At 45.6% G+C, this 16,150-nt stretch overlaps 2 protein-coding genes across 2 annotated transcripts in view; one reads left to right on the plus strand and one right to left on the minus strand.

Annotated features, from left to right (window-relative positions):
* Positions 1–468: 468 nt before the first annotated feature.
* On the minus strand, positions 469–10,655 carry OAZ1 (ornithine decarboxylase antizyme 1). The gene is given in 6 exon segments (XM_073545941.1): positions 469–892; positions 4,398–4,483; positions 6,193–6,365; positions 7,239–7,325; positions 7,327–7,384; positions 10,417–10,655. Coding segments are annotated over 6 exon segments (654 nt in total). The 5' UTR covers positions 10,536–10,655; the 3' UTR covers positions 469–761.
* A 156-nt stretch (positions 10,656–10,811) lies between these two features.
* The window catches only part of JSRP1 (junctional sarcoplasmic reticulum protein 1), a 194,295-nt gene continuing 188,956 nt past the window's right edge, over positions 10,812–16,150 (plus strand). The window contains exon 1 of the mRNA XM_073545934.1: positions 10,812–10,955. The gene's annotated coding sequence lies outside the window, so the exon portion shown is untranslated. The remainder of the gene's footprint in view (positions 10,956–16,150) is intronic.

Genomic DNA, 16,150 nt, shown 5'->3' on the forward strand with positions numbered 1-16,150 from the left:
TGAGGTCATGGACGCTTCAATAAAAATAGATCTACCTGCAGCCAAACACTTTTCTATGCCTGATCCCAGCATCATGAACATGAATGTAAAAGTACTGCTATTAAAAAGATAATGCTAGTTCTGCATCACATCACTTGTCTTTTGCATTATTCCTGTGTCTTGTGCATAAATGTGACTCGTCAGATTGTGTTATTCTATGCCTGATGAAGGGACCCAAGTATGTTTTAATGGCTAACTGAAAAGATGTCAACCACTTAAAATTAAAATTTTAAATATTTTCCATGGGACTTGTATAAATAGAGGCAGGAATATGGAGGTGCCGATTTTAATTTAACAAGAGTACTGTTAGAATCTGCAGAAGAGTTGCATTGCTTTAACATCTACCCAATATTGCTAGTGCTACACTCACTGCCATGCAGTTATGTGGATGACATGTGCATTAAAAGGTTTCTTCTTAGAAAACAGAAACAAATATAAATGTTTTATTTAGAATTAATGCAAGAACTTATATCACAAAAAACAAACTTCCACTGACATAGCAGTAATCTGGAGTGCACATTTATTCAACATCAAACATGCAAAAGATAATTCAATAAAGATGATCTTGCCTGAAGAACTTCCACCATCTTTCCCCAATATCTGCTCCCCCAGGGTCCAGTTACTACACCAGTAAGAACAAGATGTTGACAATAATTCACAACTCCTCTTAAAAGACTAAAGAAAAAAAATATCTCTAAAAAGTTGCAGGACATTGCAGGCTTCTAATCTTCATCAGAAGAATCTCTTTCAAACGTGTAAGCCATGAAGCAAGCGTCTGGTCTCTTAGGGATAAGGGGATGTCCAGGTCTCACAATCTCAAAGCCCAAAAAGCTGAAGGTCCGAAGGAGCGCAGCTGAAATTATAGAAAACCATAGTTAAATCTTGAACTCTAATGGAAGACACTACCTTAGACAAGTTTCCACAACATGTACTGTAGAGTGGCCAGTAATATGCTATGCAAGTCTGATCTCACAGTATGTTCCTATGTTGCACATTTGTTGTAAGGCTAGGGTCACAGGAGTGATTATTCTCATGCAAGAGCATCAGGATGATTATGCCAATCGAGCAAACTCATCTTTGTGTGATCCAATTCCATCACATGCAAGAATCTTTGCACAGGTGTAGAAATATCTGAGACCACAAATGTCAGACGGCACTTGGATGACAGTCTGATGTTTCACACACCCTTAAGACTTGTATGGGTGCGTGGGATCCAGATTCCAGAGCCATTCACAGCATGCTGAGATTTTTTTTTTATTTTTTCCTCATGCCAAAGAGACATACATAAAAAAACCCATCGTAAAACACTGGTCTGAGTGCTAGCCGATAAAAACCTTAGGGTATGTGCACACTTTGCGGTTTCTGCTGCGTTTCCACAGCGTTTTTGGCGCTGCAGATTCTGCTGCGTTGTACAGTACCTTTATTTCCTATGGAAATAAAAAAAAAAAAAAAGCTGTGCACATGCTGCGTTTTTTTCCCGCGCGGTTTTGCTGCGGTTTTCAAAACGCAGCATGGCAATTGTTTGGTGCAGAAACGCTGCAGTTTTACACCTCATCCATTATGAGGTGTAAAACCGCAGGGCAAAACCGCAGAAAAAACGCAGATAAACCGCAGCACTTTGTCCTGCGGATTTCCTGCGGTTTTCTCAACAAAATCCGCAGAGACAAAAAACTATGTGTGCACATACCCTTACAAAGCACTTATCTGCGTTACACACTCAAATGAGCAAGCCCTATTGAACAGACTAAGGATGTAGAAAGAAATTTCTGCAACCCACTTGCCTGCAGTATGGGGGGGGGGTTCACCCTGTCTGTCAAATATGCCACAGTGCCATCTGTAAGGTTGTGTGCACACGCTGCAGATTGTACTGCAGAATTTTCCACGTGGATTTGTCAAAAACCACAGGTCAAAAGACCCGCGGTTTATCTGCAGTTTTCCTGCGGTTTGACACCTATCATTGTGCAGGTGCTAAACCGCTGCAGAATCTGCACAAAGAACTGACATGTTGCAGTTTTGAAACTGCAGCAAGTCCACGCTGAAAACTCCACACCTTCTGCACTGCGGTTTTCATTTTACATTGATTTTAACGGTACTGTACACCGCAGCAAAAACCGCTGCGGATCCACAGGATCAAAACCGCAGCGTATGCACACACCTTAATGGCTATGAAATTATTAGCTTGTCTTCCCACCCATTTTATGTTTTTTGCAGAATAAACAAATTTTCATTGCAACCTTTCCTCAGTTTGCCGTCACTAACAACCTGAACTATATATTTAAGCCATCCATGTGCATTTTATTTATATACAAAAAGCAACTTCTTGGAAAACATTTTGTACCTTTATAGATATAGTTACAACTTTTAATATTTTAATGCCAATTGAAAACCTAAACAAGGACGAGCCATCTTGCCCAACCTAGTAAGATGCCTATTGCAGTCTGCTCTGCCTCTTACCATATTTTTCAGACTATAAGACGCGCTTTTTTTTTTTTTTTTTAGCAAAAATGTGGAGGAAATGCATCTTATAGTCCATATGTACCGGCTCTGGCTATGGTGGGGAAGCGGCATCAGCAAAGCAGCGGGTCACAGGAGGCTGGAGCCCCCGGCTGCAGCAAACTCCTATACCTCCTGTTAAAAAGTAATATTCACTGCATTCCACACCCATTGACGAAGAGGGCAATGAATATTCATTTCTCTTTAATGGAGTCATGTATTATTGGCCCCGAACCCCGATTCTGGTATGCATGGCCCCATCAGAGAAAAAAAATAAATAAATAAACCTTACACTTACCTTCCCGGCAGCTTTATGATTGCAAGCACGTCATGCGCTGCTTGCAAGTCGAAGGGCAGCTGCCGGAATACTCACTGCTCTGCATGCCGAGACTATGCACGCAGAGAGTAGCGAGTATTCATTGCTCTTCTGTGCGTGCACAGTGTCATCCGCGAATTCCTGCTGCTGCTGGGGGTCACGTGCGCCTCTACTAGAGAAATGAATATTCACCTCTCTCCACATCCAGAGAGGTGAATATTCATTCCTCTAAAGTATCGGCACACGTGACCAACCGGCAGCTGCAGCACAGCTCCGGCTGACACTGTGTGCTACTGAATACTCACTGCTCTCTGCGCGCACAGTCCCGGCAGAGTAGTGAGTATTCCGGCAGCTGCCCTTCGGCTTGGAAGCAGCACATGACGTCCCTGCCATGTGCTGCTTGCAATCATGCCAGCAGCAGCTTTAATAGAAGATGCTGCGAGGGAGCACCGGGAAGGCAAGTGTAAGGTTTGTTTTTTTAATGTCTTCTAATGGGGCCATGCATACCAGGATGGGGGTGAGGGCCAATTATGAGGATGGGGACCATGCACACCAGAATAGGGGATATTATGTACAGAATTGGCCACATTTTTAATTTCCTCCTCTAAAACCAAGGTGCATCTTATGGTCCGGTGCGTCTTCTAGTCAGAAAAATACGGTAATCTTTGCACCATGGAATCTATGCCTGATGAAGAGACCCAAGTAGACTCGAAAGCTTGCAATTTGATACCATCTTTTCAGTTAGCCATTAAAAGGTATAAACCACAGAGGACTCAATTCTAAATATTTTTCAATCTTTGCACCAGGCTTCCTACTAAAGCCTCACTATAAGCAGGTCCTAATAGTAAAAATAACTCCCACTAAAGCATGACAATTATTCTGCAATGTACAACAGTAGGTCACGGAGTAGAAATGGGTGAAGATGGCCATAAATACTTAACACTCTGCTATTCCATACAATCTGCAATAAGGATTAGTTTTAGGACATTACTAGTATTAGGCCACTTGCGTACAATAGTATTTTGCATAAGCATATATAAATCCAAAACCTAACGTGCAAGAGATAATGGAAATACTTGCACTTCGGCTTTCAAATACGGATACAGATGTCTACGCCGTAGAGGGGTCTCCGGCAGATTCAAGTCATTATTAGGATTTTCTTCTATTTGTGCAATGTCAAACTGCCATAAACATGGCTGGTTTAGGATGGGTTATATTAGATTTATAAATATAAAATTTCTGTGAATATAGTAAACTCCAACACTGGGTTTCAGATTGACAATCTCATGGCATATTTGAAGTTCGGATGGATTTTCTATGTACATGTAGACTATTGTCCATTTCATATGGGTGGAATTTGCTGCTACAGACAGGTTTATGTTTAATAACTATGAATTATGCACTCATGCATATTGGAATTCCCATTTGTCATTTAGCATATGGCTGTCAGGCTAGTCAACAAGTTTAATCCCACAATACTTGTCAGTAGGATTGCACTATGCACTGAAAAGGAAAAGCTGGACAAACTCATGTTATTCAGAAAATTCACCTCTATCATCTCTGTTCTTGTGGAAACAGATGAAGACATGATCGACTTGGAGTTGCTCTTCCGCAAATTCCAACAGAACAGCAAAGCTAGAAGAAAGGAAAGTCAGAGTTAACATTAAGATCAGGGAAACAGACATTGAGCCCAGAGAGGGCAAGTAAATAGTGGCAAGGTTCCCCACCACCCACTGAACTGTGCCTAAGGACAATGTTTATTGAAAACAAACCCATCCGTTTTGTTACGATAATATGAATATGCTCATATCCCAAGTACACTTCAATAACTTTCCACTGCATTTACTGGGACAGACACACACACACACACACACACACGCTCCCCCCCCCCCCCCCCATTAGGTTTGTGTAAAGTCCACATGCTGCAGTAATGATCCCCCTTACATTCCCCCCTCCCTGAGTGTAATTCTCTCTCCCCCTCATCCCTTCCTCCTGCATACAGATGGGAAACTGAAAGTAAAAAGTAGGAGCACATGGCTTTAGATCTTTGTTCTTTTAAACTGGTATATGATCACGCAGATTGGACTTTGAGGTAGGACAAATACATTTTTGGCATGTGCATCAGTAGAACCACCAACCAGTGAGTTTAAGCTACAGCAGCACCAGCAGAATCCAAGAAATGGATTTCTACTTAACCGGGTCATACAGACACTTCAAGTTAATACTTTAAAGACCGCCAATTTCATACTCAGAAAAACGATGGTTTTGCTGCCACTCTACGAGCCTCGCAGCCAGAGTTATGATGGTTATGAGTTTTAGTAACTGTTGGACAAGGGGAGTACATTCTATAGCTCCGCCCACTCAGTGAGGTCATGAGCAGCTATAAGATTATGAAGCCCAATGAGGAGGGAGTCTTGCCCGGGGATCCAGCTTTAGGAGGCTGTGCATTGTAACCTGATGAATTGGGACAGTTCCCCTCACCCAACAACCATCTCCACATGGCGTGCCAGTAACTGAAACATGTAAGCTCATTGTTAATCCATCTTTATTTTGTAATTGCCTGTACATACTGTAATTGTCTCATTTGTAACATCTTTTATATACTTTTTGTAAACCCTGCCCATTACTTTTTTGGAGTAAAAGCTATAATATTTACTAGTTTTGTTTTCCTTGCTCTAATAACTTATTGCCACGTCCTCCAAACTAAATCAACGCTACGATATGGTTGGCTCCTGACCCAAAACTAATCTTAAGATCTAGGAGATAGTGGCAGCAAAGTGTTCTGGGCTTTTGGGGAGACTCTGGCAGTGACGAGTTTCTATTATACTTTTCTTAAGATTGTTCCTCACTTGGTTTTGGCTTATACATACTGACCAAATAAAGCTGTGTGAACGCGTAGGCTAAGAAAAGAGTCAGACAGCTGTAAAACTTAGGACAGGAATCACAATACAATGCTCAGACTTCCTATTAACTCTCCTGACCAGAAAGTGGCAGCTGCATAGAAGTACATGCTGTCATGCTTGGGTCAGGAGAGCAGTCTGCCAGCGCAAGCAATGCGTCGCGATACCTGTCTGACTTTTCCCTAAGTTCAGTGCTGTGCAAATTCATTGGGACACCAAAGTAAAATCGCAAGTTGGTTACCAGTCAGTGATTCCAACCAGTTTTAACTGCTTTGAACAGGTGTGTGTACCTGATCAAAGCAGTTAAAACTGGTTTGAATCACTGACTGGAAACCAACTTACGAATTTACTTAAAAAAAAAAAAAAAATGCTATGTCCCAAATAATTTGCACAGCACTGTATGATACAGGACAAAGTTTAATGACAAATATTTCAGAGGCTTACCTATCTTTACTCCCATCAGGGAGTGTGCCGGTCGGGATTTCTACATATAGGTTATTATTGTTTAACACGGCTCTCCAATCCACTTGCTTTCCATCTGTTAGCTTAGATTGGACGTTAAGAATTCTAGTCCTGTTATTGGACGCAAGATCTTCTGTAATGATCAGCCTATTATCCTAAAGAAAGCAATGTACAAGTCAAATAGGAGAATAAGAGGACATGGTGAGGTTTACTGCCTAGTCCCACATTTAAGCACCACTCTGGTGGTGAGAGAAAGAAAAAAAAAAAAAGTTGGACTAGGATCACTATAATTTATGCTCCCTGCATATAGTTAGAATACCTAGCGGTCGCAGTCTTCAGCACTGCTCTGGTCATCTTCTGCTAGTTGTGATTGACCCGCCGGATTGCTTTAGTGTTTCTTGTACAGACTAGAAATCACTACACAATGTCTAGGGTCTATTACAGCCAGGAGGCTTTCAGATTTACATTGAAAGCTAACTAAAAAGGCCGCACACCTTTAATATTAAATGTATAGGTACACGAAGGGCTCAGTACCTTATTCACAGATCTTTCCCAGTCAAATTTGAATTGCGAGCAATGTCTTTTTTCTCCCCCCCCCCCCCCCATCTTCACCTCCCCATTCAGACGAGGCCTGGCTTGGCACACGGTCAGGTAGGATATTAGTGATAAGGACCACCCATATTTAGGTGCACCTTTATATGGTTATGGTTGGATGGCTTTCACATCCTTTGATCAAAAAAAACTAAGTACCTTACATGTTTAACATTTTCAGCAATGGTGGAGTTCATATAGTCATCAATCGCAGTGTGCCGACGCGCAGTGTACTTTACATTGAGAGCTTGTGACCGCTCACTCCGACTTCCAGTCAGGTCAGGAGCAGAACCGAAAAGAGCAGAACGCTGCCTGCAACGTGGCTGGCAATCATTTTACTACAGACATTAGGGATATCAATCCAAAGGTGGAATATAAAGTGAAGGAGGAATGATTTCATAGTTTAGAAATCTATAAAAAAAATATGCAATACTTACAGAATAAAATAAATTAGCTGAAAGATTGTGATCCCTTTGACTATTCCCTCGCCCACCTGGGATCTTCAGGGGTGGGTGAGGGACATCAGGAACACCACCGAGGCCCGGGACCCAGGTTACTACAGCAATTGAAAGAAACCCTGGAACTAATGAAGAAAGGAAAAAAAAATTAGAACAGTTACAACAGAATTTTATAATCTGTGACCATTAATAAGATAATCTCCTTAAGGCTATGTGCCCACAGTGCGTGTTAAAACGCACACCAAAAACCGGACTCCTTCCCAGAAATCGCACGTTTTTTTCCCCGCGCGATTTCACCGCGATTATGATCGCAATTTTGCCGCGATTTTCGTGTGGATATTCAAGCACTTTCCAAGCGATTTGAAGCATCGCTTGGAAAGTGATTGACAGGTTGGTCACACTCGTCAAACATAGTGTTTGACAAGTGTGACCAGGTTTTTACTATTGAGGCCGCCTATGCGGCCTCAATAGTGAAAGATAGAATGTTAAAAAAAACCAAAACACAAAAAAAAAACCCGGTGTATATTTACCTTCCGGCGTCCAGCGCTGCATTCCCGGGCCGCAGCGTTCCCAACGATGCCTTGCGAGACCTGTGATGACGTAGTCTCGCGTTGCTATAGCGATCTCGCGAGACCGCTAGAGTCACGTGAGACTACGTCATCACAGGGCCTTGCCGCAAGGCATTACTGGGAACGCTAGGCCGGGAATGCAGCGCGGGACATCGGAAGGTAAATATACCCCAATTTGTTATTTTTTATTTTTTTTTTTTTTTTTACAGGGGTATGGTACCCAGGGCCTGGAGGACAGTCTCCTCTCCTCCACACCGTGGGTACCAACCGCACATGAGACGCTTAACTTCCTGCATGGTGGGCATAGCCACATGCGGGAAGTAAGCGATTCTCATGCATTCCTATGGGTGCGGAATCGCGGCAATTCTTTGCGATTCCGCACAAAATAATGAGCATGCTGCGATTTTTTCCGCGATGCAATTCCGCCGTGGAAAAAAGCGCAGCATTAGCACAGCATGTGCGGAATGCCATAGGAATGCATGGGGGGCGTTCTGTACACGATTTTTAAACGTTTTCGCGCCGAAAATCGCTCCGTGGGCACACAGTCTTAACATCCATCTTGGTAAATGGGTAAGGTAATCCTAAGTACTTGCTAAAAACATGCAACTTTGCAATATACCTCTTAACAGAAATCTCTGATCTCAAGGATGGATATTCATTTCATTCTAAATGGGCAGCTACCTGCCATCTCTGATGTTTATCAGTGATGGTCAGCTTCCAAGCATGCAATGGTCAGATGATGGCCTGATGCTGCCTAACCTTTCGCAGGTGGGCTAAAGGCATGATGAGTGAACTGGCCCAAGCAAGGCCATGCAGACTCCAGAAGAAACTGCACAAAGGAGTGCAAAAACAAAAAGAACTCTTCTAAATGCTTCATTGTGCAGTTCTTCCTCCTAGGAGTTTCGACACAGATTGGTAAAGCTGAATGGGTGCTCCCTTAGAGGCATTGTCATTTACATCCAACATGTCTAGTCACTAGCAGAAGGTGATCACTGCTACCGACTATTTCATCTGTTAAAACAACTGAAAGCAATCTTATGGTTAAACCAGTGACAGTGGGTATACATTTAGTAGATAAAATCAGCCATTACAACTAAAATATCTTTTTATAAGAGCCAAGATGATGGAAAAACGCAGTAACACACGGGCCGATACATGCTACACCTTACCCAGCTTCTTCTACAAAAGGATTATGATCGCCATCGTATGAAGACCTGACTCCTCCCTATGCACCATCTCACCCCGCAGCGCACGTCATCTCACCAGATGCCCACGGGGGGGATTACAGCCCCTGAACACAGCAGCCATCTACAGAAAAGCTTTATGCTGACCCCACCTACATCCTGTATACCAGGTGTACCACAGATGGAAAGCCGGAGAACACCAAGTAGCAGATCATCAGTGATATGGGTAGTGCCACTACTACTCGCAGGCTGCAGAACAGCACTTACCAGTCCTGGCCACAAGGAGGAGTCCGTACAGAAGTGCACAATCATCACAGGCCTCATCCACTATGAATCACTGTGGAAAATCACCAGCACACTGCAGAACGCCTACACGCTGCGAGAACAGCGCACTCCACCATTAACCCTTTACCAGACAGGCAGCCCTGATCACATGGAGAAGCCCATTGCTTACTAGGGAGGTCAGAGAATTCAGCAGCATCTAAACATTCCTCACACTGCTGACAGATTCCCATACAACCTGAGCAAGCTATAGATATATATTGTAGGAACGTGCTTGGATAAGGCATTATCAGAGCATCTACAGAGCGATCGAAAAATATATTTGAGTCTATAATATATTATACACATACATACATATATACACATGCACCCCTGGGTGACGGCCCCCTACAGAGGGCAGCACTCGGATGGCACCCCTGGGTGACGGCCCCCTACAGAGGGCAGCACTCGGATGGCACCCCTGGGTGACGGCCCCCTACAGAGGGCAGCACTCGGATGGCACCCCTGGGTGACGGCCCCCTACAGAGGGCAGCACTCGGATGGCACCCCTGGGTGACGGCCCCCTACAGAGGGCAGCACTCGGATGGCACCCCTGGGTGACGGCCCCCTACAGAGGGCAGCACTCGGATGGCACCCCTGGGTGACGGCCCCCTACAGAGGGCAGCACTCGGATGGCACCCCTGGGTGACGGCCTCCTACAGAGGGCAGCACTCGGATGGCACCCCTGGGTGACGGCCCCCTACAGAGGGCAGCACTCGGATGGCACCCCTGGGTGACGGCCCCCTACAGAGGGAAGCACTCGGATGGCACCCCTGGGTGACGGCCCCCTACAGAGGGAAGCACTCGGATGGCACCCCTGGGTGACGGCCCCCTACAGAGGGCAGCACTCGGATGGCACCCCTGGGTGACGGCCCCCTACAGAGGGCAGCACTCGGATGGCACCCCTGGGTGACGGCCCCCTACAGAGGGCAGCACTCGGATGGCACCCCTGGGTGACGGCCCCCTACAGAGGGCAGCACTCGGATGGCACCCCTGGGTGACGTCACGCAGGTGCCAGTTACAGGAGGGCCGGCAGGCACTAGGACCGCGCGCACACCACAGGTTCCACACAAGGCCTCCTACCTTTCACTACTATTACTGGGAATACTCAGGAGAGGCATGGTGATGCTGCTTTTATTTCCTTCTTTTTCTCTGGCAAAGCAATGGCTATTCAGTATCCGCTGGAGGGAGGATTTCACCATCCGGCCTCTCTGGTCACGGAACCAGAAACTCGCCGACCTTCTGCCTCTTCAGTCGGAGTCAATCAAAATGGCGAATAGCCGCTTAGAATAACAGCTTTTAGTGTTCGGCTCTAGCCCCGCCCACAGCCTGTCAGCTGCGTCATCCAATGCCTGCGCTCACTCGCTCAGCCGCCTGTGGTCGCGCGCTCCGGAGGTCCCAGAAGATTGGCGGAGGGAGCCTGTCACGTGACCCTTCCCCGCGCTCCCTCCCCTAGCCCGGCAACAGCGCGCACACGGGATGTCGGGCAAGTGACGTCACTGACGAGACCGCGCGCCGGCGCCGATACGGAATTACAAGTGCAAGTTTATTAACTCCCGAGTCGGTGAAAGCCGCCCACTCTCCGTGAATTGGCAACACCCGTTGTCAGGGCCAGGTCAAAAGTAAGTGTCTGGGCATTTGGGTATAAAGGTATAAAACACCTGAATTACAGGGGCCAGTATACCCGGTGGAGCGCTCAGTGACGCAGTTGTTCCTATGGTAGCTTATCACGTGGTAAGATGACGTTTGCGGAACAGAAAAGTGCGACTATGGTGAAGGTCGTGTCTAGAATGGCGCTGTGGAAATGTAATGACGTCCTAGTCACGTGGGAGAGGATGCCCACGTGATTCGCAAGCAATTCCCTTACTAATCAGTGCTCATAGTGGTGTGCTGTGGGGAGATATACATGTATATACAATAGAGTGCTCATAGTGGTGTGCTGTGGGGAGATATACATGTATATACAATAGAGTGCTCATAGTGGTGTGCTGTGGGGAGATATACATGTGTGCACAATAGAGTGCTCCTAGTGGTGTGCTGTGGGGAGATATACATGTATATACAATAGAGTGCTCCTAGTGGTGTGCTGTGGGGAGATATACATGTATATACAATAGAGTGCTCCTAGTGGTGTGCTGTGGGGATATACATGTATATACAATAGAGTGCTCATAGTGGTGTGCTGTGGGGATATATACATGTATATACAATAGAGCGCTCATAGTGGTGTGCTGTGGGGAGATATACATTGTATATACAATAGAGTGCTCATAGTGGTGTGCTGTGGGGAGATATACATTGTATATACAATAGAGTGCTCATAGTGGTGTGCAGTGGGGAGATATACATTGTATATACAATAGAGTGCTCATAGTGGTGTGCTGTGGGGAGATATACATGTATATACAATAGAGTGCTCATAGTGGTGTGCTGTGGGGAGATATACATGTGTGCACAATAGAGTGCTCCTAGTGGTGTGCTGTGGGGAGATATACATGTATATACAATAGAGTGCTCCTAGTGGTGTGCTGTGGGGAGATATACATGTATATACAATAGAGTGCTCCTAGTGGTGTGCTGTGGGGATATACATGTATATACAATAGAGTGCTCATAGTGGTGTGCTGTGGGGATATATACATGTATATACAATAGAGCGCTCATAGTGGTGTGCTGTGGGGAGATATACATTGTATATACAATAGAGTGCTCATAGTGGTGTGCTGTGGGGAGATATACATTGTATATACAATAGAGTGCTCATAGTGGTGTGCTGTGGGGAGATATACATTGTATATACAATAGAGTGCTCATAGTGGTGTGCTGTGGGGAGATATACATGTATATACAATAGAGCGCTCATAGTGGTGTGCTGTGGGGAGATATACATTGTATATACAATAGAGTGCTCATAGTGGTGTGCTGTGGGGAGATATACATTGTATATACAATAGAGTGCTCATAGTGGTGTGCTGTGGGGAGATATACATGTGTATATACAATAGAGTGCTCATAGTGGTGTGCTGTGGGGAGATATACATGTGTATATACAATAGAGTGCTCCTAGTGGTGTGCTGTGGGGAGATATACATGTATATACAATAGAGTGCTCATAGTGGTGTGCTGTGGGGAGATATACATGTATATACAATAGAGTGCTCATAGTGATGTGCTGTGGGGAGATATACAATGTATACACAATAGAGTGCTCATAGTGGTGTGCTGTGGGGAGATATACATGTGTGCACAATAGAGGGCTCCTAGTGGTGTGCTGTGGGGAGATATACATGTATATACAATAGAGTGCTCATAGTGGTGTGCTGTGGGGAGATATACATGTGTGCACAATAGAGTGCTCCTAGTGGTGTGCTGTGGGGAGATATACATGTATATACAATAGAGTGCTCATAGTGGTGTGCTGTGGGGAGATATACATGTATATACAATAGAGTGCTCATAGTGGTGTGCTGTGGGGAGATATACATGTATATACAATAGAGCGCTCATAATGGTGTGCTGTGGGGAGATATACATGTGTATATACAATAGAGTGCTCCTAGTGGTGTGCTGTGGGGAGATATACATGTATATACAATAGAGTGCTCATAGTGGTGTGCTGTGGGGAGATATACATGTATATACAATAGAGTGCTCATAGTGGTGTGCTGTGGGGAGATATACATGTGTGCACAATAGAGTGCTCCTAGTGGTGTGCTGTGGGGAGATATACATGTATATACAATAGAGTGCTCATAGTGGTGTGCTGTGGGGAGATATACATGTATATACAATAGAGTGCTCATAGTGGTGTGCTGTGGGGAGATATACATTGTATATACAATAGAGTGCTCATAGTGGTGTGCTGTGGGGAGATATACATGTATATACAATAGAGCGCTCATAGTGGTGTGCTGTGGGGAGATATACATGTATATACAATAGAGTGCTCATAGTGGTGTGCTGTGGGGAGATATACATGTATATACAATAGAGCGCTCATAGTGGTGTGCTGTGGGGAGATATACATGTGTGCACAATAGAGGGCTCATAGTGGTGTGCTGTGGGGAGATATACATGTGTACACAATAGAGTGCTCATAGTGGTGTGCTGTGGGGAGATATACATGTATATACAATAGAGCGCTCATAGTGGTGTGCTGTGGGGAGATATACATGTATATACAATAGAGTGCTCATAGTGGTGTGCTGTGGGGAGATATACATGTGTGCACAATAGAGTGCTCATAGTGGTGTGCTGTGGGGAGATATACATGTGTGCACAATAGAGGGCTCATAGTGGTGTGCTGTGGGGAGATATACATGTGTGCACAATAGAGTGCTCATAGTGGTGTGCTGTGGGGAGATATACATGTATATACAATAGAGTGCTCATAGTGGTGTGCTGTGGGGAGATATACATGTGTGCACAATAGAGTGCTCATAGTGGTGTGCTGTGGGGAGATATACATGTATATACAATAGAGCGCTCATAGTGGTGTGCTGTGGGGAGATATACATGTGTACACAATATAGAGTGCTCATAGTGGTGTGCTGTGGGGAGATATACATGTATATACAATAGAGTGCTCATAGTGGTGTGCTGTGGGGAGATATACATGTATATACAATAGAGTGCTCATAGTGGTGTGCTGTGGGGAGATATACATGTATATACAATAGAGTGCTCATAGTGGTGTGCTGTGGGGAGATATACATGTGTGCACAATAGAGTGCTCCTAGTGGTGTGCTGTGGGGAGATATACATGTATATACAATAGAGTGCTCATAGTGGTGTGCTGTGGGGAGATATACATGTATATACAATAGAGTGCTCATAGTGGTGTGCTGTGGGGAGATATACATGTATATACAATAGAGCGCTCATAGTGGTGTGCTGTGGGGAGATATACATGTATATACAATAGAGCGCTCATAGTGGTGTGCTGTGGGGAGATATACATTGTATATACAATAGAGCGCTCATAGTGGTGTGCTGTGGGGAGATATACATGTATATACAATAGAGCGCTCATAGTGGTGTGCTGTGGGGAGATATACATGTATATACAATAGAGTGCTCATAGTGGTGTGCTGTGGGGAGATATACATGTATATACAATAGAGTGCTCATAGTGGTGTGCTGTGGGGAGATATACATGTATATACAATAGAGTGCTCATAGTGGTGTGCTGTGGGGAGATATACATGTATATACAATAGAGTGCTCATAGTGGTGTGCTGTGGGGAGATATACATGTATATACAATAGAGTGCTCATAGTGGTGTGCTGTGGGGAGATATACATGTATATACAATAGAGTGCTCATAGTGATGTACTGTGAGTAGAGTTGAGCGAAACGGGTCGGTCAAATTCATAAGTCGCCGACTTTCGCTGAAGTCGGGTTTCATGAAACGAAACCCGACCATAGCGTGAGGTCGGCCACGAGGTCGGCGACCAGAGCGCCAAAGTCGCGTTTCAAATGATGCTTTCAGCGCCTATTTTCAGCCAATGATGGAGGATGCACACTGTGGGCAACGCGATGGGTATCGGTCACCACCATCTTTGAGAAGGGCATGCAAGTGATTGGCTTGCGTTGTGTGGCGTCACAGGGGCTATAAAAGGGCGTGCACGCCGACCGCCATCTTACTTCTGCCGATCTTAGCATAGGGAGAGGTTGCAGCTGCTGATTCTGAATAAGGGAGAGCGTTAGGTAAGGAAGAAGAACAAAAAAACTGCTTCTGCTTGTAGCGATTTTCACTGTACAACACAACAGTTTGTGTGCAGTGACAGGGGAGGATATATTTTTTGTGCATCAGCTCTGTTGGTTATTAGGCTGCCTTATAAGGCTCCCTGATAGCTGCATTGCTGTTTGCAAACTGCTTTGTTAAAAGCAAAAATACTTTTCCCTTACGTCCCTCTGGACAGCACCATGGAGGACGTCCTTTCCCTATAGTGGGACAGGATCAGAGAGAGGTTAAAAGCCCCCTCCCACCTCCACCCTCCAGTGTTTTTCCTGTCCCAGCAGGGGACGGTTGTATGAGAGGTTGCTCTTAGAGTAAAGAGAGCCTGTGGACGTTTATGGCTTTCCATTCCCCTGGCAGGCGGTCTGTGGCTGATTCCTCTCTGGGAGAGGTCCCTCAGCCGTCATTCGCTGTACCAGACGGGATTGGGGGTCTCAGCCCTCTCTTCCCCCTTGTCAAGCGGACCGTGGCTGACACCTCTTGGAGAAGTTCCTCATCCAGCAGCCAGCCAGCATGATGGGCTCAGGGGGATCGTGCGGCGCGTCCAATACTTCCCGCCGTCAAGGGGCCCAGGGCCGACACTCCCCGGTGGAGAGTCCCTCTGCCCCAAAGACTAGTCGAGCGGACGTGCTCCTGGGTTGAGCCGCTCCTCCTGGTGGGAGGCTCTCGGCTCGGACGCCGGCCGGCAAAACATCGCTACTTCCGGAAAACACGCGGTGGAGAAGGCGTCGCGCCTCCGGTAACGTCAGCATAAGGTCGGCGTGCGTTCCACGGCAGAACGCAGAAGTGCAGAACGAGACATGCAACAGCCTAGTTTCTTGGATCTCGTGGGGCACAGGAGAGGAAATCACTGGCAGTAATACAACATTCCTGACCAAACGCCACTTCCCTCCATGGTAGGCTCTCGGCGTTACCAGCTCCCCCTGTCTTTCTAGCAGGTGTGGAGCCAGCACAGGTGAGTGCGCGCTGGAATGTTGTGTTCAGGGCCTGGCCTCTGGGTTGATACTAACCTCATGCCTTGGTGCCAAAGCCGGGCCTAGAGCCTCATATGCTGAGATGTGTCTTCACATATAAGC

The sequence above is a fragment of the Dendrobates tinctorius genome, unplaced genomic scaffold (assembly GCF_039654945.1).
Source record: "Dendrobates tinctorius isolate UK_male_01 unplaced genomic scaffold, ASM3965494v1 ptg000011l, whole genome shotgun sequence".
In the NCBI taxonomy this organism is placed as follows: Eukaryota; Metazoa; Chordata; class Amphibia; order Anura; family Dendrobatidae; genus Dendrobates; species Dendrobates tinctorius.